General features: G+C 42.6%; 6 protein-coding genes across 6 annotated transcripts; 5 read left to right on the top strand and 1 right to left on the bottom strand.

The window, feature by feature from the left end:
- Window positions 1-3418: 3418 nt before the first annotated feature.
- Window positions 3419-4026, top strand: LOC145708751 (membrane frizzled-related protein-like). The gene is made up of 2 exons (XM_081786448.1): window positions 3419-3642; window positions 3689-4026. Exons 1-2 carry the CDS (start codon window positions 3468-3470, stop codon window positions 4024-4026), a joined length of 513 nt encoding a protein of 170 aa, XP_081642574.1. The 5' UTR covers window positions 3419-3467.
- On the top strand, window positions 4023-6999 carry LOC145708750 (serine protease 27-like). The gene is made up of 9 exons (XM_081786447.1): window positions 4023-4029; window positions 4193-4490; window positions 4538-4610; window positions 4662-4748; window positions 4789-5071; window positions 5108-5114; window positions 5158-5340; window positions 5390-6525; window positions 6640-6999. Exons 1-8 carry the CDS (start codon window positions 4023-4025, stop codon window positions 5739-5741), a joined length of 1290 nt encoding a protein of 429 aa, XP_081642573.1. The 3' UTR covers window positions 5742-6525; window positions 6640-6999.
- Window positions 7000-12992: 5993 nt separating this feature from the next.
- Window positions 12993-14660, top strand: LOC145708749 (uncharacterized). Its single transcript, XM_081786446.1, has 6 exons — window positions 12993-13518; window positions 13638-13720; window positions 14101-14149; window positions 14265-14305; window positions 14414-14484; window positions 14547-14660. Exons 1-6 carry the CDS (start codon window positions 13490-13492, stop codon window positions 14658-14660), a joined length of 387 nt encoding a protein of 128 aa, XP_081642572.1. The 5' UTR covers window positions 12993-13489.
- Window positions 14549-15597, top strand: LOC145708396 (uncharacterized). Its single transcript, XM_081786059.1, has 4 exons — window positions 14549-14875; window positions 14922-15170; window positions 15214-15291; window positions 15359-15597. The coding sequence occupies exons 1-4, from the start codon at window positions 14824-14826 to the stop codon at window positions 15442-15444; spliced, it is 465 nt and encodes a 154-aa protein (XP_081642185.1). The 5' UTR covers window positions 14549-14823; the 3' UTR covers window positions 15445-15597.
- Window positions 15598-16018: 421 nt separating this feature from the next.
- LOC145708748 (solute carrier family 12 member 4-like) lies at window positions 16019-21536 on the bottom strand. The gene is made up of 18 exons (XM_081786444.1): window positions 21191-21536; window positions 20848-20900; window positions 20217-20337; window positions 19879-20137; window positions 19566-19780; window positions 19263-19434; window positions 18783-19154; window positions 18456-18743; window positions 18004-18411; window positions 17869-17963; window positions 17548-17823; window positions 17347-17500; window positions 17096-17298; window positions 16964-17050; window positions 16833-16920; window positions 16643-16755; window positions 16422-16570; window positions 16019-16361 (listed from the first exon to the last, which is right to left on the bottom strand). The coding sequence occupies exons 1-18, from the start codon at window positions 21281-21283 to the stop codon at window positions 16259-16261; spliced, it is 3249 nt and encodes a 1082-aa protein (XP_081642570.1). The 5' UTR covers window positions 21284-21536; the 3' UTR covers window positions 16019-16258.
- Window positions 21537-24761: 3225 nt separating this feature from the next.
- LOC145708747 (sphingomyelin phosphodiesterase-like) lies at window positions 24762-27006 on the top strand. Its single transcript, XM_081786443.1, has 12 exons — window positions 24762-24845; window positions 25156-25369; window positions 25429-25488; window positions 25530-25612; window positions 25656-25739; window positions 25780-25851; window positions 25899-25999; window positions 26130-26270; window positions 26311-26481; window positions 26564-26663; window positions 26709-26898; window positions 26938-27006. The coding sequence occupies exons 1-12, from the start codon at window positions 24762-24764 to the stop codon at window positions 26979-26981; spliced, it is 1344 nt and encodes a 447-aa protein (XP_081642569.1). The 3' UTR covers window positions 26982-27006.
- The last annotated feature ends 7 nt before the right edge of the window (window positions 27007-27013 follow it).

The following is a 27013-nucleotide window of genomic DNA, read 5'->3' as shown; positions in this document are numbered from 1 at the left end:
GGCGGAGAGTTGCTTGATCGCGTTTTGTGAACCTTATTCCTCCAACAGTGTGATTTTCGCTTCTTCTAGCGCTGACGATGCTGGAAGAGCCCTCATTGAAGCCGTCTTTTGTCGGATAATAATTTTTTTCTCAAATTTGAATCAACCCTAATTTTGCGCAGCGGCGACCGTAATGAGCTGGTGATTCGTATTTTTGCAGATGAGCGTGGTTCTGCTTGTACTAATCCGTAATATTTGGAGCCATCAGCGTCAGAGACCGTCTTAATCGCCAGTCTACAACGTCCCACGCTAATCTGATTATTAACCCGCAAGAAAACATCGTTCCCGGGCATCTACGTCAAATCCGAACTCGAAAATAATGTATTATCCCTTCCAAAGTGCGCAACCGACGTGCAAATCGACAAGTCCAAATTCGGAAGACGATGATCGCCAGCTAGAATGGCGCTTTCGGACACAACTGGATTGTCGTACTTATCGGTGGATATAATCTATGATATCAATTTCGTTTGGAAAGGTGACGAGTTGCTGCCAGGATAATTCAATTTATAGACGAAACAAAAATTTTCCACCATCTTTCGGAATTAGGCACTAAAATAACAACGCCACATATCGTCGCTATAATCGTGGCGACCAGGCAACTCCGACTGAAAGAAAAAAAGTCTGAGAATTGTTAAGTAAGGCCACAATTAGGCCTGACAATTGTGAGAGAGGCCAGTTGTGATTCCCTTATCTTGCATAAGTTTGCTTCTAAAGAGCGCTCCGAGGTCTAATTAACGTACTTGTTGGCGAGGCGCATCATCTTCTCAAAAGCCTCTCGAGCGATCCTCTGTGGTTTCCTGTACTACTACGCCCCGTTGCAACGGGCTGGAGACGTGATAAGCTTCTACGTAAGTAAGGTCTGATGCACATAAATATTAGCCAGCGCATAACCTTTCCTATATGCACGGCGGAGCTTTGAATATTTACGCAAAGCGCTTCTAAATTGCTACTTCTCCAAAATTTGGGAAGGAAGTACGGCCAATCGTCGCCGCAATCCAAGATTCTAAAAATCAAATTATCCCTTCAATACACTTGCACGTGAGCTGCCATTTCCGAGAGAGAGATACGAAAAAGCCAAGGTTAACCCTTTATGACCTCCAAATCCAAAATATCATCGAGTCAATCCGAGCATCAGCGTTTTTTTCTATCAAAATGCATGCTGATCAAATTATAACCTCAATATAATTGACATTCAATGCTACAGCTTTTCTATCTGAGGTGTTTCAATATTCGGACTGGAGATTTCAACGAAAAAAATTAGCTTGACAAATTTCAAAGACTTCAAGATTCAGTAATTTTGAACTATTGATTTAATATCTGATCGCTCAAATTGAGATCAGTGCGGAATATTAAGTGAGTACATTAATCAATTCGGTTTCAGGACAACTTTCTTGTTCCGGCTTATTTGATAACATGCAAGAGTATCGAGGGATAAATTATCTGGAGCCTTAAGGAGGTAGATATCAAGAATCGCCAGTTTCCGTCAGACTTTTCTCCCAAAGTTAAAATAGTGACACCCTTATTTTTCCTTGTAAACAAAAACTTTAGACCTTTCTCTATTTCCTATGGAAGCCGAAATTTCGAATTTCAAAAAAAATTTTAACAAAATTTTTCGTCAAAAATCGCTAACTTTCCTAAAATGGTCATTTTGGCGACAATCGGAAGTGCCAGATTTACATTATAGCACCTCGAAAGCTCAAGAAATTAAAATTCTTGGCTTCCATAGGAAAAAGATAATTGCCTGAAATAGATTTCGAGCTGAAAAAATAAGGGGGTCCCTATGTTAAAAATTTGAGAAAACACTGACAGCAAATCCGATTCTTGATATCTACCCCCTTAAGGGGGAGATCCCACACGATTGTAAGCGATCGAGATGCCTCCGAGGGCGCCGGAGAGCGAGCGACTACGCCACAAGATGAGCTGAGGTGGCTCAATGAAACAAAATACAAAGTTCTACCCTTGATCTGACGTGTTGCCGCCTTTCGAATATAGAAAATAAAATGATGAGCCCTAATTTTTAACCAGGAGTTGGAAAATAAACAGCATATTTCGAGAGAGATCCTTGTAGAAAAAAAAAGAAAGAGAGAAAGACAAGAGCAGGAAGGAAAGAGGAAGAAGCATAAATTACGAAGTTGGATGTTCCTTTCCAAATTCATTCTAGCGTATGCGACCGGAATCACTCAGGCAACGGTTAAAAATGCCGATAATTTTTAAGAAAACTTTTGTTAATTTATTTTTTCAACATTTTATCAAGGTATATTTGAGAGTAACATAGCTTAATCAAAACGTTGAAAATATTTTCTTGTGTTTGGTACACATAAGTTTAAACCCCTAAGAACATCCCCTAGAAGCTAGCTTTTTGTCATTTATTCAAAGCATGTTGAATTTAATCAACGGGAGTGGGAATTTAGCGTAATTGATTTTTGTTTGCTCAAAAAACAACAGTAGCACACGTAAATAATCATGAACGGCTAATTGGACGATTAGCACTGATTGTGCGTTTTCTATGGAAAAAACATCTATGAAGTCGAGCACGCAGCGGACTGATAAGTTCCGGTGCGTGTATCTTAAACGCTGACGTTACTAGTATCGTACGCGCATAGGGTAAATCCTATCGCCATTTAATTACAATTATTTTGACATTCGGCTGGGCGAGACGCCTATCGCGAAAATTTCAAAATGGCAAACTTAGGAAAACCGTGCCAAGTTATCTGCTGCTTCAGAAAAGAATTACGTCGGCAATGGCGTATGTACACAGCAAAAGGACCGGTGATCGACTTTTTTAGACTTTTTAAGAAAGCTAAATTCTTTGTCTTTCGTGTGAAAGGTCCTTATTAAGGGCAGTGTTGAATTGCTATTTGAGGAGAAACATGAAGAAATCAGTTCGCTTGTTTTCGAACGTTTTCCTTGAATTTAACGTTTATTTTGGGCTTTCACTTCATTTGGAGTTTTTAGCACCATGTTCTGTTTGATGTATGTTATAAGAGATGTGGTTGGGTCAATACCGTTGTTTTCACTTTTGCACTGAACAAGGTTCTTCTTTCATTTCGAGCGACAAGGGCCGCTTCTGTCCGACACTCTGGAATTATGGCGACGTAGCCTCGCTCAGAGTAATAAAGGGCGAACATGCGTCAACCCCTCCTTAATTGAATACTTAGTTCTGCTTGGAACGTCTGCAATTGAATTTGCAACTTTCGCAAATTGCTATAGCAATTCCGCTCTTGCTTGTTCTTGATGAGGTTTCCGCTTCTAATGAAAGAGATTCCGTTGCGCAAATGATTTCACGGACACGGGCGCAGACGGGGTAATCAGTTGGACGACCACGTCGCGTGATGCCCCCTCATTCGAATACAGTAGTTTTGCTCCCTCAATGTTGATCCCTGAAAAAGACACAAGACTGCCACAAAGAGTATCATTATTGTGAGCTAATGTTCGCTGGCGAATGTTGGATCACTAAAGTCTTCACTGTGCTCGCCAAATGTATAGTAAACGATTACACCTGCTGTGCGGGATATCTGAAAGTCGGCGAAGCTACAGGAAAAGACATTAGATGTGAAGAAACGAGTGGATGCGGCGGCTTGCGAAAACTAACCGCTGGAAAAGGTACCAAAATTGACATTAAAAAAATCGCTAAACAAACCAATTTCAGGAACGCTTTCAACGCTCAACCATCCCTTGGCGTATCCTTCAGAGCACAAATGCAACTGGGAGATTCAAGCGCCCGTTGGATATACAATACGACTCGAATTTACCGCATTTCACATTGAGGATCACCAGCAATGCTTATTCGACAATTTAGTCGTAGTCGATTCAGTAATGGAGCGAACGTTCTGCGGCAAGCGCGTTCCAGGGCCGATATTCTCCTCTTCAAACAGAATGCAACTCCAGTTCAACTCGGACAAAGGAAGCGAGTTTGCGGGCTTTGCAGCAAGATGGTCCTTTGTACAAAAAACCAAGCTGGATGAAAGATGCGAGGGCGATAAATGAAGGGTTTAATCATTTTTAGAACATAACCATGCGGTCCAATTCAATGTTTTCACAAAAATAGTTGAGTTTCTGTTGCGGCCCAAAAGCAAAATTGGGCTTGGGGCGCGATGGTTAGAAATATTCGTTATTTTGTGATGAACTTAGTGAAATGTTAAACCTGTGTAAGCTTGGCAGCCTTGCGTTTGCGAAAGTGTGGCGACATGCGCGGATCCATATCCAGCGGGCTGCAGCGAGCAAACGTGCCGGGCCGGGTGTGCTTGTCCGCCTGAGCGGCATTTGCTACACGATGGACGATGCATTACGATCGAGCAATGTCCACAGAAATCTACAAGTCCATTCTGTGGCCGAAGCGGCGCATTCCTTGAGCAGTCGCGATTCTCTTCTCGCCCCGTGACGCGCATCCTCGGCGGACGCAATGCCAACACCGGAGAGTGGCCATGGGCAGTGCAGTTACTCCGCAACAGGTGCCAAACACAAGTTAACCTTTTAGAAAAGAGAGTAACGTTTTCAGAAATCTTATCTGTGGCGCCACATTAGTAAGCTCTAACTGGGTACTTTCAGCTGCGCACTGTTTTCTCGACCAGGTGAGTTTTTTTTGCGAAATAAGTGGTTTTTGACGCTTTATTAAATTTCAGTCCAACAATGTCAACACAAAAGCTGCTCAGTACTTGCTGGCGATCGGAGGAACCTCACGATTGTTCACTTCAACGGAAGACATCCAGGTAGATAGCCGGGATAAGCTCGATAGATAACGGAATTGAGATGATCGTGCCAAACCTAATTGAGCCGCATCCTCGCTTCAGCTATGCGACGAACAGTCACGACATCGCGCTGATTGGCATTCCACGATCGGTGAGATTCTCCGAGTTTATCAGGCCAGTCTGTCTTCCCTCGATAGCTGTCAGCTTCGAGGAGCAACAACGCGTCGTTATCGGCTGGGGAAAAGCAGGCGAGGGAACTTCCCTGGCTAAGACCCTTCAAAAAGTAGACATGGACGTCGTCGACGATCAGATCTGCCAAGACATTTATCTCATTTACAGGACTGGTTCTCGAGCTAAAAAATAAATGCACGTCTTTGAAGACGAACTGTATCAAATTTTTTAGCGAAATTGAATCGTGAAACCGAAAAAGCGCCGAATACCAAATGTGTGCGGGCTCGGGCACGTCGAACGCAAACACCTGCGAAGGGGACTCGGGTGGGCCGCTCTTGGCTGCGGCGGAAGGTGATGACGGAACGAAAACTTGGTTCATTTCAGGAATCACTTCTTTCGGAACAACTTGCGGTCAGTCGACCAACTACGGCGTGTTTACCAGGTATTGAAGGCAATTAAAGACTTTATAGGGTGTACGTGTAAATATTTAGAGTGACGTCGTATATGGGCTGGATTGAGTCTGTTTGCGGCGAGAACTGTTCCCTGCCAGCAGGGATGTGGATCCGCAGCGCAAAATCCGCAAAACAGCGCAAAATGCGGGATTTTTCATTCTGCAGCGCAAAACAGCGCAAAATCAGCCCCAAAAATTTCCGCAATTTTTCCGCAAAATTGCGCGCAAAAGCGCATTTTGCGCGAAAATTCCACAAAATCTCAATACATTTGCAGTCCGCAAAATGCGATTTTGCGGGATTTGGCGTAGAATTTCTATATTTTTTTATGTTAATTGTTAAGATTTCCGAATCAAATCCTCATTCATCATCGCATTCTCAACTTCGACGGTAATTTGCGGAAGAAAAACAGAAAAATCACCCGACATAAAACCGTCCGATCTCGAAGTTAACCGGCCGGTCATTTTGCCGGCAAAAATAAAACCGGACGGTTCGATGGAATTTTGCTGGGTGATAATTTAATTTTTCCATGATTTCTAAATTTAAGGGGCTTGACGGCCCTTCGGGCCGTTTCAGCCCCGTTCCTTGATTTCTAAATTTAAGGGGCTTGACAAAGGCTTGGAACTCTGAGTTGATCAATCTCAGTTCTGTCCCCAACCCCACCCACACCCGTTATTTAAAAAATCTTTTTGAAAACCTTGAAAATATCTTTTTATAACCTCGGAATAATGTCCCCAAAATTTCTCCATTTCAAGTAGAAATAAATGGGGCCAAAAATACCACAAAATTCGCAGATTTTCGCAAAATGCGCGAAAATCCCGCAAAATCCGCAAATTTACGGAAAATGCGCGAAAATCCCGCAAATTTCGCAAAATTACGCAAATTGCGTGTCATCTGCGCAATCCGCAATTCCGCAAAAAGCGCAAAATCCGCAAAATTTTCGCAAAATCAACAAATTTTGATTTTCCGCAAAACAACGCAAAATTCCGCAAATTGCGCGATTTTCGGATTCCGCAGCGCAAAACAGCGCAAAATAAGTTCGAAAAATTTCCGCTATCGCAGCGCAAAACAAAGGAAAATTTTTGCTGATCCACATCCCTGCCTGCCAGTGAAAGTAAACGCTGACCCGCATCTCACTGCACAGTTGAATGAAATTGCGTCGTTAAAAAGCGCCTCAGGTATTTTTTATCGGTATTTTATATAAAAAACATGCATTTTTCTACAATTCTTTTCCATCAGATCAGAACAGATTTCATTCGTTCGAAAATCATCATTACGGGTAACAACTTTAGACAGCATCAACATCGGAAGTTCAGCGAACATTAAACGCACACAGAGGCGCCTGGAGCGGATGAAACTTCGCCAAGAGAAGCGTGCCCAAAGAAATCTCGTTCGCGCCGAGTTGCGAGCTAAGCGCCAACAACAACGCCGCGAAAGCAGAAAATCGGGACAATAAGCTGTCCCACTTTTGAAAAAAAACACCTCAATCCCCTTCCCTTCGACGATGGATGCCAAAAAACGCCGAGATGACCGATAGGCCCAGACAAAAAAAACTGTTCATTGAATAACACACACACTTTGTATCATAGAAATAAATACGACCCTAAACGTTATTAAGCCAATCTCGAGTCTAAGCTGTCAGCCCATGACTCTTTTAGAAAGACGAATTCTAAATGAGAAACCAAAAACTCGCGGGAATGCCATCTGAGAATTCCAGATTGTGGACGAATTTGTTGTGATCGCGAATCTGCCGATTCCCTTATTTGGAGATTCGCCTCGTGCACCTGCTGTTCATAACCTTCGCCGGCGCAAGCCTCGTTTTCTGTTCACTCTTTAACTTGAAAACTAGCCTAATATACGCTTTTATAAAAAACCGCGGATAATTGCTCTCCAATTCTTTTGCAAGGCAAATCGTTACCACAACATACTGGTACCAGGAAAAATCGACCCCACGGTCCTACAACACCCATTCCCAGCCAGCCATCTAGAGAAGCTAATTTGGGAAGAAAATCATCTTGGTGGACCAATTCGCCGAGAAGCAAACGCAAGTTGTGGTTTCAGCCAATCACGTGGATTAATCCTGAGCGGGAATCAAACCCTCCACGGAGGTCACTCAGCAATTTCGAAACCTATCGAAATTGAAATCTGAGTGCACCAATAAGGTAACGCCATTCAAAAGAGTCACCTAACTGCTTTTCGCCATGTCGCTCGAAACTCTCAAATGGATCCGAGAAACGATCGCTGAGCTAGATGAAGAAATAACGGCGCTCAATTCGCCAAATTCAGCAGCCACAAAAGAGAAAAAAGAATTACAGAAGAAACTCAAGGCAAAGCTGGACATCGCCATCGACGGGATCAAAGTGGAAGGTAACGAGTTAACCAGAGAGCAGGCAAGTGCGGTCAAATCCGCGGAAAATGCCCTGAACGAATTAACATACAGCGGGCGAGATTTCGATGAAACATCGGTGTTCACTTCCAAAGTAACACAAATTTACGAAATTTATATCGCCGATGACCCAAAATTGCACGAAATCTTCGCGTCAAAGGTTAAGCTGCGCTTCAGCCCTTCAATTTACTCGCGGCTTAAAAACGCAACAAAATCGACGAAAACTTGGATTGAGCTGCGCGAGTGGTTAAATTTAACATACGATTCGGGATTATCAGCGCTGCAACTCTTAACAAGAGTAATGGAAACGCAATTCGACGAAAATTCACCGTGGAAAAAGTACGCGCAGGACATAGAAGATCGTATGGAGCCGGCTAAAGCCGCTATTTGCGCTCAAATCCGCCGAACCAAAATGAAAAAGAACCCGGGCACACAAGAAAACGACGATACTAATGCTCCAACCGCGGATGACATATTCGACTTCGTTTCTGCGAGCATTATCGCGGGGCGATTGAAAGTCACGAAACCTTCGGTGCACGCACACATGGCCAATGAATGGGCTCAAATCTCAGACGCTCAAACAATCGCGACAAAAGTCGAATTCCTGATTTCTCAAACAACCAATCAGGGCGGATCAGTATTTTTCGCACGCCAGAGCCAGAAACCAAAGTCAAAAATGCCAATATGCAAGTATTTTGCCTCTGGGAACTGCAGAGTCAAAAACTGCAGATTTCGTCACGAGAAACCTAAACGACAAGAAGACCGCGGTAAGAAGACCAACACTTTCGTTGCTCAAGCAAATGAAGAAGAACGTCTACCAGAGGAAAATGAAGCGTCGGTTTTTCTATAAATGCTGGTAATGAGTGCGAATTATCAGCATGCTTATCGTGCAGCACAAATATCACTAATTCTTTCTTCAACACAAAAATTACACTTATGATGAATGGATTTACACTAAAAGTCACTGCATTGGTCGACAGCGGATCTGACAAATGTATTTTGCCAATGCATCTCCTTCCATCGTCACTTCACAAGTTTATCGAGCCAACTTCAATGGAATTCCGCGGATGTGGAAGAATAAAATCAATTGGTAGGATATCCGCAATAGTGAAAGCTCACCAATCAAATTACAAATTCCGCGGTGTATGCTTTTACATCGTGAGAGAAGGTTTGCCGGCAATCCTCGGCAAAGATTTTATCATAGGGCACTCAAGCAGCGAGCACGGAAGCTTCAAAATTGCCGGTTATGGAATGGAAATAATGATTCACTCTGGCCGAAGGGTCCTATTCCCTTGGTCAGAAGTCAACGCGCTGTTTAGGATGGAAGCCAGCAAATTAACGACGCAGCAAAAGGTGGAACTACTGGAGAAAACGAAAGAACTAAAACTCGACAACACAATTTTCAAAGGTGAAAATTTCGAACGATTCATCAATATCCTCTTCCGAAAGCAAAAAGTTTTCAAAGGGCCAAACGATAAAGTAGGCCTGTTTTCGGAGCAAGTGAGGATCCCGACAATCCCTGGATTAACGAAAAGCGCTCGACCGCGGCCAATAGCCAAACATCTGCAACCGAAAGTAGATGGTAAGATGGAAACGATGCTCAATGGGAAGATAATCGAGGAGTGCCCCGACGGAAAGGGTTTTCACAGTCCACTAGTCATTGTCCCTAAAAAGACGACGATATAAGAGTATGCTCCGATTTCAAGTCCGGGCTTAACCAGTGCCTCACAGAGGAGACGGACATCTGGAACGTGCCAAATATAGATTGTTTGTTTGCGGACATTGAGACTGGAAACCACATCTTCTCTGACATTGATATAAACGCGGCATATTGGAACATGGAAATCCACCCAGACGACCGACATAAAACGAATTTTTATTATAAGGACAAGTTGTATCAGTACATCAGAATGCCGTTTGGAATGAAACACAGCGGCGACGCATTTTGCAAATGTGTCGCAAAAATGCTAGGGACGGTGAAGCTACAAAACAACTTCAAAAGCTATGTGGATGATATATTGCTACATAGCCGTGACGAAGAAACGCATCTTCAGGTCTTGGAGCAGGTTTTGGATGCCTGTGAAAAATTCGGCGTCAAGCTGGGGGGAAAAAAGTGCAATTTCGGCCGGCGATCAACAAAATTCATGGGCCGACAAATTTCCGCGGAAGGGATAAGCATCCCAGAAGAAAACATGAAAGCAATAAAGGAATTGCAGCCACCGCGGAACAGGAAGGAATTAATGTCAGTCCTCGGAACCCTTGGTTGGTGGAAAAGCTGGATCTCATGCAACGTTGGTGACCGAGTGGCCATCAACTCATTCAGCTCAATCGTCAAAGAAATGTCTGTGCTGAACAGGCAAAATAAACCATTTCAGTGGAATGACGACGCTCAAGCGAGCTTCGATAACGCAAAAAGGATCTTGGCAAGTAATAAGGTATTTAGTCTCCTGATTTTTCTCGACCATTTGTGGTCGTTTGCGATGCATCCAAAGTGGCTATTGGAGGAGCCATTATGCAAAAATTCGGCAACAAACAAAAACTGATCGCCGTTTATTCGAAAACACTGTCGTCAACAGAATCGAAATGGTCAACGACGGAACGAGAAGCTTTCGCACTATTGATGACAATCGAGAAATTTTCATATTATTTGGAGGGAAAGCCATTCTTATGCCTCACCGATCACAAAGCTTTATGCGCCTTGGACAAGAAAATAATGGCAAACGACAAGCTCCAAAGATGGCAAGATCGACTCAGTAAGTTTCGATTTATAATTCAGTACATTAAAGGACAAGACAATTGTCTGGCAGATATATTGTCACGACCGTGGCACAAAGTCTGTGCGAAAAACGAAAAACCAAGCGACGAACTGGCAGGAAAATTCTACAATCCGGCCGGAGAGAGCGACCTCATAATTTATATCCCGTCATGGTGCGGTGGAGGAAGTTTACCACAGAAAATGCTCCTCGAAAACAAAGAAGTCGCCGCGGAAATTTATGCTTTAAAATCAGCTGCCACAGGAGTTCTGAGCGAAAATGTACCTATCCTGGAGCTGCGGATAATTGAAAATGCTCAATCAGAAGATAAACTCATAGGTACAGTAAAAAACTTTGTAGAAAACAAAATATCCGCGGAAAAATGGCAAGTCCCAGATAGTCTTTACGGCATAGAATCATACAAACGCTGGTCGAAAAAATTGGAAATCCATCCGGAGAGTAAAGCCTTGACGATCAACTGGGGGGAAAAGAAGTGCCTTGTGCTTCCCAAAAGCCTTATTCCTCACTATTTAAAAGCTGCTCATCACAAAGCGCACACCGGAGTTGATCGAACAAGGGAATTGCTATCATGGTCGTGGTGGCCCGACCAATTGGACGATATCCGCGGATTTGTCTCAAGTTGCGACATTTGCCTGAAAAGAAAAGGCCAGGACATGCAGAAAGGTAAACCAGATATGCAGACTCTTTACCGTGCCAAGCGGCCATGGGAAATCATTTATGTCGACTTTATACAACTCGAGCGATCGAAAACCGGTAAATCATACGCATTAACCATTATGGATGGATACAGTCGTTTCTTGTCGGTTTATCCGACTGCGAGGTGCCGAGCAAGTGACGCTGCTCGCCAAATTATGCGTCACATTCTATTGTACGATTTCCCGAAGATTATCAGCAGCGACCAAGGTAAACATTTCCGAAATGAAATGCTGAGTGAGCTTTGTCATTTGCTTGGAGTCAAGCAGAATTTACATGTTCCTTATCGCCCGGAAAGTACTGGATGCCTAGAACGATCACACCGTGTTCTCAAAAATGCGTTATATGGAATCGCCTTGGAACGAAATCTGTGTTGGGAATTAGTTCTACCATCAGTGGTGAGTACTATGAATAAATGCAAAAATGTGGCAACGCGCGTCTCGCCATTCGAAATTATTTACGGAAGAAAACCTTCGTTCGACGGAATACAAATGGCCGAAAACCCATCCGCGGATTCTCCAAAAACGTACGCCACTGAAATAGCCGCGACCCTAAGCCGCGTCCACAAGCTCGTCGATTTAGCTCAATCGGAAGCAGACCTCGTCGCTAAAAATAAGGGAAAATCTATAATTGAACCAATAACGATAACCAAAGGCGACAGAGTTCTGCTAAAAAGACCCATGTCCGCGGAAACGAAGGAGAGCAAGGGCGCTTGGAATGGACCCTTTGAAGTGGTGGACACTAATGGCGTTATAGTTCGACTGGACATTAGTGGAAAGCTCAGTTGGGTACACCGACATCACTGTATTCTCTACAAGGACCGTCCACAGCACCTGGACCCGGATTATTGCGGCCAAAATCAACCCGAGAACCCCGTTGTTAAGAGCCGACCCGACGCTGAACCGGCCTCATCGTTCACCGAAAGATATCCGCGGCGCGTCCGGAAAAAGACTGTACCTTTCCAAGGAAGATCATAACAAATCATTTATTATCACTATTTGATCAGAAAAGACAACGAGGATACTTCAAGTCGACGAACCCGCTCTCGTCACCAACTTGGACTCTGCGTCGGTCAACCTTCACGCCAGTCGAATCTGGGGGGATGTTGTGATCGCGAATCTGCCGATTCCCTTATTTGGAGATTCGCCTCGTGCACCTGCTGTTCATAACCTTCGCCGGCGCAAGCCTCGTTTTCTGTTCACTCTTTAACTTGAAAACTAGCCTAATATACGCTTTTATAAAAAACCGCGGATAATTGCTCTCCAATTCTTTTGCAAGGCAAATCGTTACCACAACAAATTCAAAACTCAATCCAACAATCAAATTGTCCAAGATTTTTATTATCTGTACGTTGTATCGGGGAAAAGCCCTTTCAAGGCGACCACGAAAACCACGCGACTGGGCAACTTTGCCGCTTTTCGGTTTTAGACAAATTAGAATAGAACGCGTTTCATAACATGCAGGTTGATAAGAAGCTCACTGCTCAGATGACACTGAGATTTCAAGAATTTCTGAAGAGGGCTACTGTAGATTATTTGTTGTTCGTGATGAACATAGCCGTTGTCTTCTATACAGTCTGAACAAATATTTGTTTTTCTAGTTTGTCTACTTTTAATGGATTGAAGAGCAGTTGTTCTAACCGGGAGCATGAGTGTACCTAGTACTAAAAAATACTCTTCTGAATCATAAAGTAAGCATAATATCCTCTCATGGCCGCAGGGTCTAACGGATCCTTACTTTGCCCTGCTTTCGGATGCATTTGGAAAAAAGAGCAGCTCATCCTTCATCCAAGACTCGTAAAAAATACAAAACGCCTCGATTAATAAATTATTTCCGTTCCTAACGCAAAAAGAGTCGACTCTTCAGAACCGTAGTTTTCATTTTTCATAATAATTATAAAATATTGCGTTTTTGTTATCGCACTGTCGGGTCTGTTATTATTTTTTTGCCTTGCCCAGGGAAAGTGCTTGGCTGACTCGCGGCGCAGAGCGCTACACACGGCGTTGCGCTCATTCTCATTACTGCAACGCAAACGAAAACGGAGAGAACCGCCAGATTACTCAAAGTCTCCCGCTTCCACACTACTACTTCCACGTTTTTCTTCCTTTTTGGGGAATTCGACAGAGGGAAAAATAGAGAGACGGAGAGAAAGAGAGGCCAACGAAGAGGCAAGATCGTTCGTTATTATTGTTGAGCTTTTCGACTTCTTTGAGCTCCAGCTCGAGCGCTGAGGAGACAAAGGAACGCTAAACAAGAATAAAATTTGACGTAATCAGTTCTCCCGCAAACATGAGTGAAATGATGAAAGCTCTCCATCGGTAAGCATCCTAGCGTTCGGCAGTTCTTTCCCGAGCTCCGGCAGTTCATGTTTTACGCGCCCGTAAAGTGTAAATAAAATCGAAAATTCGCGAACCAGTTCGTCGCACGATTACTTTAGACGGAGAACAACTTCCAGGCACATCTACAAGATCGCTCTCTTCGGGGCGACGGGAAAGACGGGCAGCCTTTTTCTCGAAAAGGAAAAACGGGATATCTTTAACAAAAGCAAGCTCCATCATCGACAAACAGTAACTGTCACGTATTGTCAAGAATACGATTCCATTAGAATACCTTGCCAGAAGCCACACGCGAGGTCATTATTTGCGTAAAAATGAACTAGAAGAATAAACAGCACACTACGTGCTGACGAAATTCGCTTGAAAATATTTACTCAACTTAGTAGCTTTAATCTTGTGATAAATAAAATGAAAATAGCTTTGAATGTGGCTTCAATAATGCAATTGATTTCGGGCCATTCATTTTCGATAATTCTAACCTTGGGAAAAATTAATGATTCGCTTCTTGGCCGATATCAGAAAAAATGACGCAAATGATTTTAAAAAAGTATCCCACTGATCAGGCGCTGCGAAACAATCACACGATCACGTGCTTCGTGCGCAACAAGGAAAAGATTCAAGAGTTTCTGTTGAAGTCGTTCAGTTTTCGTAAAAGTTCTGGTTCGATTGTGAACTGAGCAAACAGGAAGTTGAACTGCTGCCAGTTCTTCAAATCTTTGCAAGGAAAAATTAGAGCGACAAGTGTCCAAATACAAACGAGAGGTGAAAGGCAATCAGGGGGAGATTTTCCAAGCGAGCGCACCCTTCCCCTCGGACCCTGACTGACCTGGCTCCTCGCGCTATCGGCCGTCGAGTCAAGTGGAAAATCTCGCAAAAGAGCGTGCCAAACAGTATCTCACCATCATCGAGTGCGATATTTTTGACCCGGCTGCCGTGGGCAAAGGAAAGGTTCAAAATGCACTTCTTATCGTTTTTTTTCTTCGAATGATTTTCTTTTTTGAACTCAAAAGGTCTCTCAGGCATCAACGTTGTCCTCAGGAAATTTGGGCGGGAATGTTGCCGGTTACACTTCATTAGGGCTAAGTAATAAAGTTTTCATTAACCTGGGGAGCCTTGTAGCTTAGATTTCGTTAGATTTGCAAAACAAAAGTCCCAAGTAACGACTCGCCACTTCTTTAGCTGTTTACTCAAGTAATAAGTAGGCAACGTTCTCGCCCGTGTCTAAGTACGCTAAATTTTCATCGACGCAATAACAAAGGATGGAACATCGATCTCTACCAGAAATGGATGAAAATGATTGTCGAGGTGATGGCCGAACGCGACGTCTTCAACATCATCGGTAAATCCTAAACGGAATTGTCCCTCCAGTTAACATTGACCCTCAGCTCTCATGTCTTGGTATACAGACGATAAAGGAAGCGAGATAAAGGGTGGGCTTTCTGGTTGCGGAGCGCGATTTTTCCTCCGCCACCTTATCGGCCATGTTTTGGAGGACATGAATGCGGCTGTCGAGGTTCTCGAAAAAAGTGAAAATTTGCACTGGAATACGATCCACGCGCCTGGACTCAGAAAAGGCGACCGCCTTGAAAAGACGATCATCTCGAACGCATCTGATCGAGTTCAAGCGATCATAGGCAAGGCTTCTTTTTCGTCGAGAAAAAATACGATCAATTTTAGATAAATATCCTTTTTACAAAACACGCTATCATACGATGAGATTCGCCGACGTTGCCTGCTATCTACTCGATGTAATAGGCCGGGGTCAATTTTGACGCTGACTTGGTAAAAATCCATGGAATTTGAATTTTGATCCCTTTTGCAGAAAACAAAGTCAACTTACCGGAGAATAGAAAAATCGCAATTTCGTATCAACACAACCTCGCCGAGCCCGAATTCAACACATTGTGACTCCAAAAAGCACCAAAAAATAAACACATCCGGTTAATTTACGCTCCTAATCTCTACTAAAAGCATTTGAGATAGATAAATTATTTTTCGATAACGGTAAAAACGACAACTATCTGACGCTTGAATTCTGACTGATAGATTATCCACTGAATAAACTGCTATAAGAAAAAAAATACGATCTTCTGGAGACACTGTTATTTTGCCAATACCGTAATCTATCTTCGATAAAAAAAAACTCCAATGACGGATGCGATAACTTTCAATGCTATCTTTGAGGGAATGAAATTGATAATGACACCGTTAGGAAAATATGATAGCCGAGGAACATTTTCAATCGTCAACCGCATCAAAATTCGGAACTCTTGACTTTCATTGCACCCTTTTTCTGGAGTGGATATTCTCTGGATCCGTTTAAAACCCTGCAGAGACAAGACGAATACCGGAACGAAGCACTCGGTGACATAACCTTTTCATAACTCATCCAAAGGTGCATGCATTAATTAATAATTATGCTTCGTGAGATTCCCCTCTTGAGTGCGCACTCGTGCTTTTTTAGAAGATTTTTTGGGTTTATTTCAGAGATTATTTACTGCATTTTGAAGTACTAAGTTAGTTACAGTTAAATACACCTTGAGGCTCAATAACAGTTCGGTGAAGTGTGTTTTGGCTCAATTATTTGAAGCATTCTTGGTTGATAGGGTTCCTTTCAGTAATTTAAAAAAGCGCCTAGTTGTTTGTTCTGAAGAACTGGAAGTGAATGAGTGATAGAGTCCGGAAGAGGTAAAACGAGATCAAAGTAGGCTTCTTCTTGCTTCTAGCCGTATGCTGTGATTACTTCTTTCCCACTGCCTCTTATTAACAGAACTCGTTCCAAATTCATCGTCAGCGCTTCGATAAACATCATGTACGTTCGTTCACTAGAGTTTGTTATTTACGGTAGAAGAGGGTATTGAACAGCGATTGAAGGACATGCTTACCGCTCTGTGTTATTGCTTGGTGGTGCTGGGAGGTTGATAATGACCAGCGAAGCACTATCAGAATCATCCAAAATCACGTTGTTGAGTGCACGAGCGTTGTGCATTCTTGCGTAAGTCTTGGCATAGTCCGACTCGTCGAATTTCACCCGCTTTAAATAATTGGGTTAATAAAGAATCTGCTACCGTTTTTTTTTTAAATGAGCTCTGATTAGATGATTTACCCTCAGTTGATGGATGATTTCGGCATTGTTGCGGTTTGAGTTGTGAGTCGGGCTCCATGTCATATTATTGTCGGTGACGATCTTCTCCAAATGATTTTGACTTTCTGCGCTCACTAAAATGTTTTTACGCTCTTTAGAATTATTTGCTGATTTGTCTCCGTTTCAAAAAGCCCTGGCTCAAGCAAATTACCTGCTCTGACTTCTTCCGCCACTAATCCAATGTCCTCAACGCCAAGTTCTGTCAGAAGTTCGTTTCGCTGGTCCATTTTTACCGTTCTCTTTAAAAAAAATGTTTACTTTAAGTTTGAACTGATTTTTTACCTGGTAAGCGTACGCGCTTATGTCCTGCTTGTTAAGTTCAACAACTTTTATTTGGGAGATTCCGATTCGAAGACCAGCAATATGCTCCTGTTAGTATTTGTATAATTAATGAAAACTGTAACGGTAAGTTACCTGTAATCTCTGCTCCAGAAGAATAGAGTTATCAGAATCCTGAGCGACGGCAAAGAGTCTAATCTTGCATCCCTTCCAAGTTCGACTCTTTTTGAGCAGCCAGGCGACGAGCATTATTAGACCGCCGTCGTGAATGATCCACCAGACATCGATGGTTCCCTTCTGAATTGGCTCCGAGGGCCATGAGCTTGAGCATTTAGTGACTAAACGTCGATATAGAATTGGTTGCATTTGTCATTTGTAAATCTTACCCATGCATGCAAGGCCGGTCGAATTCGCAGCACGAAGCGTTTTGTTGAACCGTGTCGTCGACGATGTTCTATCGAAGTCTTTTGGCCAACTGATCAGTACGGAATTGTGTTTTAGCGAGCCCAAGCCCGATGTCTGCATTAGCGCTGACATTCCCTCAAAGACACGTAAGCTCTCACTGATTAAAGATCCGAGTAAATTACCTGTGGGACGTCCTTTTGGAGGAGAATATTCGTGAAGGCCTTGCAACCGTGTTGTCTCAGCAGATTACCGAGTTGCATTTTGCACTCTTCCACTTCCGAGGTCGACTCCGAGTCGAGTATGTCACCTTCCAGCACGCTGGCGTACATTGACAATCCTTTGCCCGCCTTTAAATCGCGAGCAACTTTGACAATATCTGGATTTGAAATTGTTTTGGACTTTTGGTCGTATTTGCAAAAGGCGAGTATTTGTGGGCGATAGTTTTTCGTATGTAGACTCTGTGAAAGAGTCATTATTGAAGACATAGAAGAGGAAGCACTTACTTTGGTTTGAGGCATTTGATACAGTGCATATCTCGCTACGGAGAGGTACAAGCCTCTGAGACCATCTCCCCATTCAGCTTCTGCACCTTTGTAGGCTAAAAAATTATTGCTAAAAAGTGAGAGGTTAATTCTTACCAATGTATTTGTAAAGGAAGAGCGCAATCGCTAAGACAACAAGGACCAGTTTCCAGCCCACCATCCACATTAACATAAAACAAAGAAAGGCACCAAGACAGGAGAAGCCCCAGTGATAATATCGCCACGTCGGACGCCAACTTGGAGATTTCAAGAAACCCTGAAGCGCACATGCTACATTGACGAACATGTAGCACATGAGAAAGAAAAGAGTAGCGAGCGGGGCTATGTAGGCATCAAGTGCAGCGATGAGGATTCCGACCTCGCAGATAACGGCAGTGACAAGAATTGCCCATGTGGGTTCTCCCGATCCCGGTTTTCCAGCTGCTACTGGGCGTAGAAAAGGTATGATCCCGTCACGGGCGATACTTTGGAGCAAACGAGGAGCACCAGTCAAACTTTGTAAACCTTGATGATATTCGTTACCGCAAGTAGCTGGGTATAAATCTTACCAGCACCGAGAGTAGAGAGTAAGCAACCTATAAGCATGACCATTTCGTGCGGCCAGACAACTTTGGCTGTTAGAAGCTTGTTCGACCTTGACAATGATTGACCAAACTTATCTCGAAGGACAGCCCCGTCGACCGAGATACCGAAAAGAATCACCGTTGACAGATAGCATATAGAAGTAACAAGAATAGCAGAGATGGTCCCTTTTGGAATAGACGCTGCTGGATTCGCAAGATCTCCAGAACGGTTGCTTCCCGCCATGATTCCAGTGCAAGAAGGAAAGAAGATTCCTAACGAAGTTATTTACGGTACTTGCAGATAAAAATTACCGATGAGGATAGCAAAAGAGGACGTCATATCAGCGCGAATGAAGATCTGATCGATTTTGTCACCAAGTTCCTTTTCAGCTGTTTCATTCTTGTAGACATTGAGCGAGCTCTGGTCGAAAGCGTTTAGGTCAGCAGAGACGAATTGCCCTTGATCCATGTAGCCAGAGTTGATATTAATTTTCCACTCCTCTGAGTTTCCCGCACCAGGAATTGGTACTCGAGATACTAGCTCCAGTTTTTTGAGATAATCATGACAGGGTGCCAAGTGCTGATCATTTTCAAACAGCTTAGCAAAGGTTGAGTCGTTTACAGGAGGACAAAATTGGTTGTAGATCCAGGTTGGCTTGTAGGATCCACTATCATTACGGTACACTATTGATAGTTTAATATTTATTTTGACAAACGAGACAAATTCAGGCTCAAGTTCGAAATTGAATGGCTTAGAAAATGCATACAATTAGGATTCGAGCGAATAATTACCTGAGCAGTATTCATCTTCTGGCTGTCTGAGTAATCTGGGCCCGAGCAGACAGACATGAAGATCATCTTGGGCAGTAGAAGGAAATGCAGCGTTTTTAACAAATCCAGCAAAAATAGTGGCAATACTAATCAGCGTCACTCCGAGGAAGATGTTTGCGGAGTAATTCACATACTTTCGCAGGCTGGAGCGAGTGTCACTTTAATTTAGTAGAGGTAAGCTCTGATTGATAAACGGCACTCAAATAAGAGAAAAATTAATCCGTCTTCTGGAAAGTTCTTTCGAAAGAGTTTTTCAGCCCGTGCCTTTACTCCAACATAAACAATCGTAACCATTAATAGCAAGATGATTGTGCCGTATATTCTGCAATCGTTAAAATATATAGTGAAGAAGCCGTCACTTCCCGGCGATCCCCAGCCGAGCGATAAACTTGGAGCGATGTATTTGGTGATGATCTCGACTGCTCCGAGAATGTACATTGCGCAGGCAAAAGTTGTGCCCAAATAGAACAGTATGCCGACTTTAATAGAGTTCTTTAGCTGCTAATTGCGAGTAGCTGTGTCGCTGAGTCGACTCCTCGGGCGTAAAATGAATGTTGACTTGAACTCTATCCTGAGCCGCCGAAACTTGGGCCTAGGTTGCGACTGATCATGTAGTAACTTCCACCGGCCGATATTTTGCCATTAGTGGCGACGGCTGACATCGAGATTGCCGTCAGCATGGTAGTGAGGCAACACGTGGAGACAAGAAGAAAAGCCTGAGGATAGCCGCAAACGCCAACCACCCAACTCATACGAATGAAGAGTATCACCCCGAAAATATTCTGCATAGTGGGGAAAAACACACCCATTAGCGTGGAGAGTCGATTTCCAACGGGCTAAATAAAAGTTTGAAATGAATAATTAAAAAACTTAAGATGCTGATCAGACAGCATCGACAGATTGAGACATGTTTACCTTTTTCTCGCTATCCAAATTCGCCAGCAGATCGGGGATATTCTTGTCCTTTGTCCAGTAAGTTGATTCTGTGACTGTCGGCTGCGAATTCTGCCGTAGTAGGGACTCCTCATCTCCATTTCTGAAAGAACTTTACAATCTTCATTGTCGTTTTTGCTTATTGTACAAAAATTCAATGCGATGCCTACTTGGCTGTTTAGGCCCAGTTCTGACATTGGAGTACTCTTGCGGCACTAACGTATCGGCTCTGCTTGAATTGCTTATTCAGGCAGCCGAAGTTTCTGCCTAATCTATTACTTAACCAATGTTTATGCCTTGAAAGTTCTGTCTGCCACAGACTGCGACGCTGTTCTGTTTTTAATTTGACTTTAATTTTCACTCTTGCGAGCGGCTTTGCTACTGCACCTTTTTTCAGAATGCTTTTAAATCCATCGAGCTGGAAAATGAGGATAAATGATTACTCGGCGACCGTCAGATAAAACAAGTGATTATAGATTTTTGGATAAATTAAGAAATCCGCAAGAATGCAATTATGGTCACTCAGTGCGATCGACCCGTCCTTCTCGAAACTACAGAATAATCCCAAGTTATTTTTTCCTAATCATTTTTCCACACAATGACAAATACTTACAGTTCCAGGCTTGTCGTCTTCACAATAAATCGGTCGCTGTTGTTTCCTTCCATCTTAACAAATTTTAAACATTAAATTTTGAAATAAAGCATTTATTTGTTTCAGTAAGTATTTAATATATTCTCCACTATTTAATTCTTTCTGTAGGCTTTTAAGTCTAATAAATAATGCTTTCTCTATAATCATATAAACTAGAATAAGTCCACTGATATGTTTCATTATAAGAAAAGTTCTGAACTCTTTAATTTTTGCTTCAAAAGGTAATTGGCGATCATAATTTTATCTTGGCCGGCTCAAACTGAACACGTTCAGTTATGAAAAAAAAATCATTTTCCATGCACACCTCATCCACAAGCAAGTCGGACTCATAGAACGGGAATGTTCTAGATTTGGCCAAAGCCGTGGGCTCGTGGAGCTCTTGAATGCGCGTCGGCATTCTGTTAGTTTGTGCTGAGGAATTCGCTCTATGTTATGGGATTCTCTGTTTCCATGCTTTTCGATGGTGTTGTGAGAAGCTCTAGCAAGTTTGATAAGTGTGCCCAAATTCCGCCGCCATCGTTGAATGGATAATAAACGACGCCCTAGATGGCGCATCACGCATCATCAGATATTGTAAAACATGGAATCGAATTTAAGGCAAATTAAGAACATGCCCATGCGCCTGGGGCAATTAGCGATAAATGAACCCAAAAGCGTGTGCCTAACCCACCCTAAAGACCGCACTTGATCTCTTCGGCCATTTCCTTCATTAAATGCCCTTATCCCAAACATCCTCCCAGAGACCTCAATCCAATTAAATATGAAACCGTTCTTTTTCACATTTTAGTTGGCCTTCGTCCTTCTCTCTCAGAATTTTCCTTTGAGTTTGAGAGAAGAAAGATCTGATAAATAATCAACAGTTCTTGAGCCCGTGCGGCGAGTCAAGTTCTTCGCTCAAATATTTGAATATTCTAGCGTATTATTCCTAGTCCGCATCTATAATTTAGCGATGTTCTAATCATTCAAAATATTCGCGAATATTTCCCGAGCGCTCGAAAAGAGAAAACCTTGGAATCAAGGAAGAAACCCGCCAAGATGAAAAAGAAACAAAATTGATTAAAAAGTAGCGATCATTAAATTCCCGCAAGTTGTTGCAGAAAATCGAACTACAAGGATATCTCATTTGGGGATATCTCAAATTGCACGCCAGGACGGTCATTCTCAATTCGATTCCACCTTTTTTTTTCTGAACAAGATTTCTCTACTCAGCTTGGCTAATCTTTATCATCCTTTTTGCGAATCATGCAGTGTGTGTGCTGTGCGGCTGCGTTTGAAACGCTACGGATAAATTATTCCAGAAAAAGAGTCATTTTACTTTCTCGATTTCTTTGGCTGTGAAAAAAAGAAGATCATTGCCTCGCTCGCCCTAGCCAGATATAGAATTGGCAATATAATAGAAAAAATTGTATCTATCTGTTCGACGCTTATCCCTCTCTGAGCTCTATTTAGTAAAGCGAAAGCGTTCAGGGGTGCATCCAACTAGTGTCATCAAGAAAGCAGAGCATTCTGATCTGTTGTCAAGAGATGAATATTTCAACGGCGCCCAGGCTCTCCAAAGAACCAGTACGCCTAAGTACCTTCACCTGTCACTATTCTCCTTCACTTATCAATTCAATCGACAGTTTAAAAACCAACACTTCCAAAAAAAGAGACACAAAAATCTGAAATTATCACAAAACGAGTAGTTTTTTTAAACAAGACAACCTTGAAATCATTAGGTATAAGAAATCGATACTAATGAGCGATAATCTCTACTAAATAAAAACTCTCGCTTTAAGGGTGTCCCCAACGATTTTTTTTTTAAACAGGCTATACTTTGAGCTAATTTTTATAGGACTTACTGAAGGCTTTTCGGTTAAGGCAGCTTCCTTAAAAATAGTTTGGTCACCCGACTAAGAACAGTCAAACTCGATCGTTGGGGACACCCTTAATTGTTTTTATTTTATCAGTTGGGGCGCCTGTTCCAGAGCGAACCTTACCAGTGCCCTTTTACGGGGATGCGTGAGCTTGTACTGAAAATTGATCGGCATCCGTACTTTGGGCGAATTGTGGATAAGTCGGGTTTAGTTTTATATTTGTGCCAGCTACGAACTGCAGTAAAGTGTATTGCAGCTTTGAGAAACAGGGCACGTCACGTCCTCACTGTCATCCTCTTGGAATAAAACATTTTCAATAATCTCCAGATTTTGACGCCCTTTCAAAGGGAAAACTCGTAAAATTTTTCGAATAACATAAAACTATTCAAATTTATGAAAAAAAAATAATTAAAAAAAAGGGATTGATGGAAAGGAGCTTCTCAAGCAAAGATATAGATAAACTTAAGTTTGAAATGGAGCTAAGCTATTTGCAGATCGATTTGCAAGGTCTATTCACTGAGTAACGCGAAAGCTGTACCTTTTAAAAAGACAATTCTGGCCGGGCGAGGGCTGAAGTTGACTTCACCTTGAAATGGGCTCCCTTGGGATTATCCATCCATGGGCGACCTTGACTCCCCAAAAACACGACAAAAACGATACGATCAAGGCTTTCCTTCTTCCGCTCAAGATTCCCCAAAAATAATAATAAATTCTCGAAACAAAATGGCCATTTTCTGTTTTTGCCAACAACAAAAGCAAAATCACCTTTCCCCAAAAAAAAATGAATATTTAATGGTGTGTGGGGTGACTGGGATGATCGAATATCAGACTTACTTGCTTTGGATTTTTATGAATTTCTTTTTCGGTTGTCGATCTTCGTCCTCTCTGTAACTTCCTTCCTGTACAAAAGCGAGTTATATTCTCAGCGTGGTGGTTAGACCATATGAGCAAAAATAGCAGCCAGATGGGTCGGGAGGCGCTCCTCAACCAATCCCAACCGAGTCGATCTCTCTACTCGTTCTCCGATAACTACCAAATCCAATGCCCATTTTAACTTTAGCCTACGAAGCCAACGTAACAGCCTCCCAAACTGTCGAAAACAGGAATACCTTCTTGACAGCGCATTCAAGCATAAAACATCCAATAAGCGAAATTGCAATTGACAAAAATGACTTGCGCTGAAAAAAAAACCTAATGCGATTCGAGCAAATCTCAAGAATAAAATCATCCATCAATCCTTTTCAATTTTGGCAATGACGAGAAAATTTACGAAATCGAATCCCAGCTCCATTGCCGTGGGACAAAGCCACTTGCTTATATTTTGCCCGGTACCTAGATTGAAAGAAGGGAGAAAAAAGTATTGAGCCCGCGAAAATTATTAATCGCCATTTTGCTGTTAATCGATGGAAAATATAGGATAAACGGCGAATGACGTCGGATCGATTGAATTCCGCCAAACATCAAAAAAACGTTGCTTGTGAAACTGTTGCTAGATTTCACAGGGGGTGAGGATCCGCGAAAAAATGACGCGAAAAGTTCATCTTCCCAGCTTGAAGCGCTGTCCGAAAATAATACCCGCTTTGGCTAATCTCCGCCCTCAATCAATGTATTATCACTTTCTGCTTCTTCTTCTGTCACTTTCTGTTTCCTACTAAAAGCATTTTTACGAGCGGGATAGGTTCAGAAAAGAATCAACGATTTTCGCCCAGACTTGATTTCGAGATCAAGTTCTGATAAAAAAAATAAACAATGGATTAAAAAGGCGAGAGCGGAAAGTTTAAAAGAGAAGGTTTATTGCTCATGAAGCTGGTAATCTTTCTTGCTATTTGTCTGGCCGACGCATCACTTGTTCTAAAGTCAAGAGGTAGAAAAGCAGAATTAATTAACAGTTATTTGGAGCGGTCAATATTCTAGCTTACTCGACGAAATGTCTCGCATGCGAAGCGGGGGTGAAAACCTTATTGCCGTTTGTGAGAACCGAGCGAGGGGCCAACGCGTTCATTTGTCAAAGTTAGCTAAATGGTTATTGTTGGAGACAAGGAGACGTATCTTTGTCTCTTCAGCCGCGATAATCACGAAATTCCATTAGCATCAAAAGACAAGGTCTCTCAAGAAAATCTGCTGGCAGTTTAAAATATTCGACAAAAACATTTGCTACGGGACGATTGACCTCTTCCGGCCGGAGTTTCTCGCCGTTGTGCGTAATGTCCGACCCAGTCCTCAATCAGTTTGCAATTTGATTCTGCCCGATTGTTTTTCTTCGGCTGAGATTTGGAATCTGTTCGAATGGAAGCAAGTTCAAATCCCAACTAGAAAGCGTCCACGATCGAAGACGGCGTTCCCAACTAAGCGCGGGTTATAAATTTCAAAGAGCACAAAGGTTGAAATCTCAACTTCACATTTTCAACCCCAGACCGAGCCAGTTAAAACTCTCAAAGTTCTCCACATAACCGACGTCCACATTGACCTGGATTACGAAGAGAACGCGCTATCTGAATGCGATCAGCCGCTATGCTGCCGCTCTTCCTCAACTGGAAGCTCACAAAAAAGCGCAGCAAATTCAGCGTTTTTCTGGGGCACAAAAGCATCCTGTGACATTCCATTCAGAACATTTGCCGCCACTTTAGGAAAGGACACCTTTCATATTTTATTCGATTATTTGAGCGAGTTTCTTTATCAGCCTCAGATGCAGCAAAAGAGACGCTTCCCGAACCGGACTTCCTTTTTTGGACAGGTGACGCGCCGGGTAAGCTGATTCTTTGATCAAAGCCATTTTTATAATTTTAGCACATAACCTCTGGGAGTACTCTCCCCGGACTACCGCTGGTCTAATATTCAATATCACGCAAGAATTTCGCAAAAGATTTCCGGCAAGTTCTTCCTCTGGCGTTAGTTCTATTTTATTTTATTCAGAAAACAGTGATTTTACCGTCGGTCGGGAATCATGAAGGAGTTCCGGTCAACGCCTTTCCCAGCAGCGACTATTGGCTCTACGAAGTAATTTCTGCCATGTGTGAAAAATCTAAAGCCCATCTAGGTGTTAGCAGACGCGTGGGAACCATTTGGACTCGAGGCACAATCTTACGAGACCATAAAACGCCACGGATATGTATAAAATTGATCCTTATTCTGACTAAAAGCATCCCCTTCCTTCAGTACACGCAGCTTTTACGACCGGGCTTCAGAGTCGTCTCCATCAACTCGAACTTCTGCAACGATGAGAACTTCTGGATTCTTCTCACGGATGGCGACCCCGGGCTCGGTTTTCTCCCGTGAATATAACAACTGATAACAGCTAGTTGCGCCGTGTCACTCGTGCATTTTCTATTCACGAGGCGACAAACCCTTACAAATTAAAATTACATACTTCCCTTCAAAAACCGTAAGCAACCAACATCAATGGCTTGTGGACACATTAGTGAGGGCCGAAGCTACGTCGGAAAAAGTGCTATTATTAGGACACATACCACCTGGAGAGCCCGACACGATCCACTTTTGCTCGGCGGAGTTCTACAAAATAATCGATCGGTACGGCGTATAGATTTAGGGCTATTATAAATTTGACTAGGTTCTCAGAAACCGTCACTGTACAGTTTTATGGCCACACCCATTGGGATCACATAAAAGTGTTCTATTCTGACTACGACGAGAAGCAACCAAGCAACATAGCCTATGTCACTCCAAGTGTGACAACATGGGAGGGTGTGGATCCTTCTTTCAGAGTGTACGAAATTGACAGGACTGATTTCAGTGTTAATATTTTATGAACTTGATGAGGGCAATTTTCTTACCTTTTCGATGACAAAATCAGCCTTACTCAGTTGGGAACGGGAAAATACCACTTTTGCTGTACTGGAGCATCATACCTTCAAAACGAATGTAGAAGACGTTGCTAGAAACGAAACGCCGAAGTTCTTCAAGGTCATTATTTCTCATGAAAAGCCTCTAATTTTCATCATTATCTAGTCATACTCGGCGAGAGCGGAGTACAATCTTCAAGACCTGTCTCCTGAATCATGGGGTGCACTCGTCGCAGCGTGGAAAGACGGCAAAAGCAGTGGCAGTTTTCGAAAGTATTTTGCAAACAAGTACCACAAAAGCCAGCATTCAAAGTGCGATAAAGATTGTCGAAGTTCTCTTCTCTGCGAAATACAAGGTTTGAGATAATTTGCATACAAATTATAAAGTTTTTTAGCTGCGGCGAAAGATAAAGAGCTAATTTCGAAAGTCTGCGAATAAATAAAAATTCTACACTGATTCTGAAATTTGAA

This window comes from Oikopleura dioica, chromosome XSR, assembly GCF_907165135.1.
Source record: "Oikopleura dioica chromosome XSR, OKI2018_I68_1.0, whole genome shotgun sequence".
Lineage (NCBI taxonomy): Eukaryota > Metazoa > Chordata > Appendicularia > Copelata > Oikopleuridae > Oikopleura > Oikopleura dioica.
This window is presented reverse-complemented; position numbering and strand designations above follow the sequence as displayed.

Bases quoted from the DNA above. Each gene is read 5' to 3' on its own strand.
- LOC145708747 (XM_081786443.1), top strand. From the start codon at position 24,762: ATGGTTATTGTTGGAGACAAGGAGACGTATCTTTGTCTCTTCAGCCGC. The intron at 26,000-26,129 runs GCTCGGTTTTCT...AAAAACCGTAAG, and splicing joins CTCACGGATGGCGACCCCGG to CAACCAACATCAATGGCTTG. The intron at 26,482-26,563 runs GACTGATTTCAG...AGCCTTACTCAG, and splicing joins AGAGTGTACGAAATTGACAG to TTGGGAACGGGAAAATACCA.
- LOC145708749 (XM_081786446.1), top strand. From the start codon at position 13,490: ATGAGTGAAATGATGAAAGCTCTCCATCG. The intron at 13,721-14,100 runs AAAAACGGGATA...CCACTGATCAGG, and splicing joins CAGCCTTTTTCTCGAAAAGG to CGCTGCGAAACAATCACACG. The intron at 14,306-14,413 runs GCAATCAGGGGG...ATCTCGCAAAAG, and splicing joins ATACAAACGAGAGGTGAAAG to AGCGTGCCAAACAGTATCTC.
- LOC145708750 (XM_081786447.1), top strand. The intron at 4,491-4,537 runs GTGCCAAACACA...TAACGTTTTCAG, and splicing joins GTGCAGTTACTCCGCAACAG to AAATCTTATCTGTGGCGCCA. The intron at 5,341-5,389 runs GTATTGAAGGCA...GTAAATATTTAG, and splicing joins AACTACGGCGTGTTTACCAG to AGTGACGTCGTATATGGGCT.
- LOC145708748 (XM_081786444.1), bottom strand. From the start codon at position 21,283: ATGCCGACGCGCATTCAAGAGCTCCACGAGCCCACGGCTTTGGCCAAA. The intron at 19,435-19,565 runs GCACGGGCTGAA...AGCCTGCGAAAG, and splicing joins TTGTTTATGTTGGAGTAAAG to TATGTGAATTACTCCGCAAA. The intron at 17,299-17,346 runs GTAAGATTTACA...ATCGACGTTTAG, and splicing joins GACCGGCCTTGCATGCATGG to TCACTAAATGCTCAAGCTCA.
- LOC145708751 (XM_081786448.1), top strand. From the start codon at position 3,468: ATGTTCGCTGGCGAATGTTGGATCACTAAAGTCTTCACTGTGCTCGCC. The intron at 3,643-3,688 runs GTACCAAAATTG...AACCAATTTCAG, and splicing joins AAAACTAACCGCTGGAAAAG to GAACGCTTTCAACGCTCAAC.
- LOC145708396 (XM_081786059.1), top strand. From the start codon at position 14,824: ATGAAAATGATTGTCGAGGTGATGGCCGAACGCGACGTCTTCAACATC. The intron at 14,876-14,921 runs GTAAATCCTAAA...ATTGACCCTCAG, and splicing joins CGACGTCTTCAACATCATCG to CTCTCATGTCTTGGTATACA. The intron at 15,292-15,358 runs GCCGGGGTCAAT...TCCCTTTTGCAG, and splicing joins CTATCTACTCGATGTAATAG to AAAACAAAGTCAACTTACCG.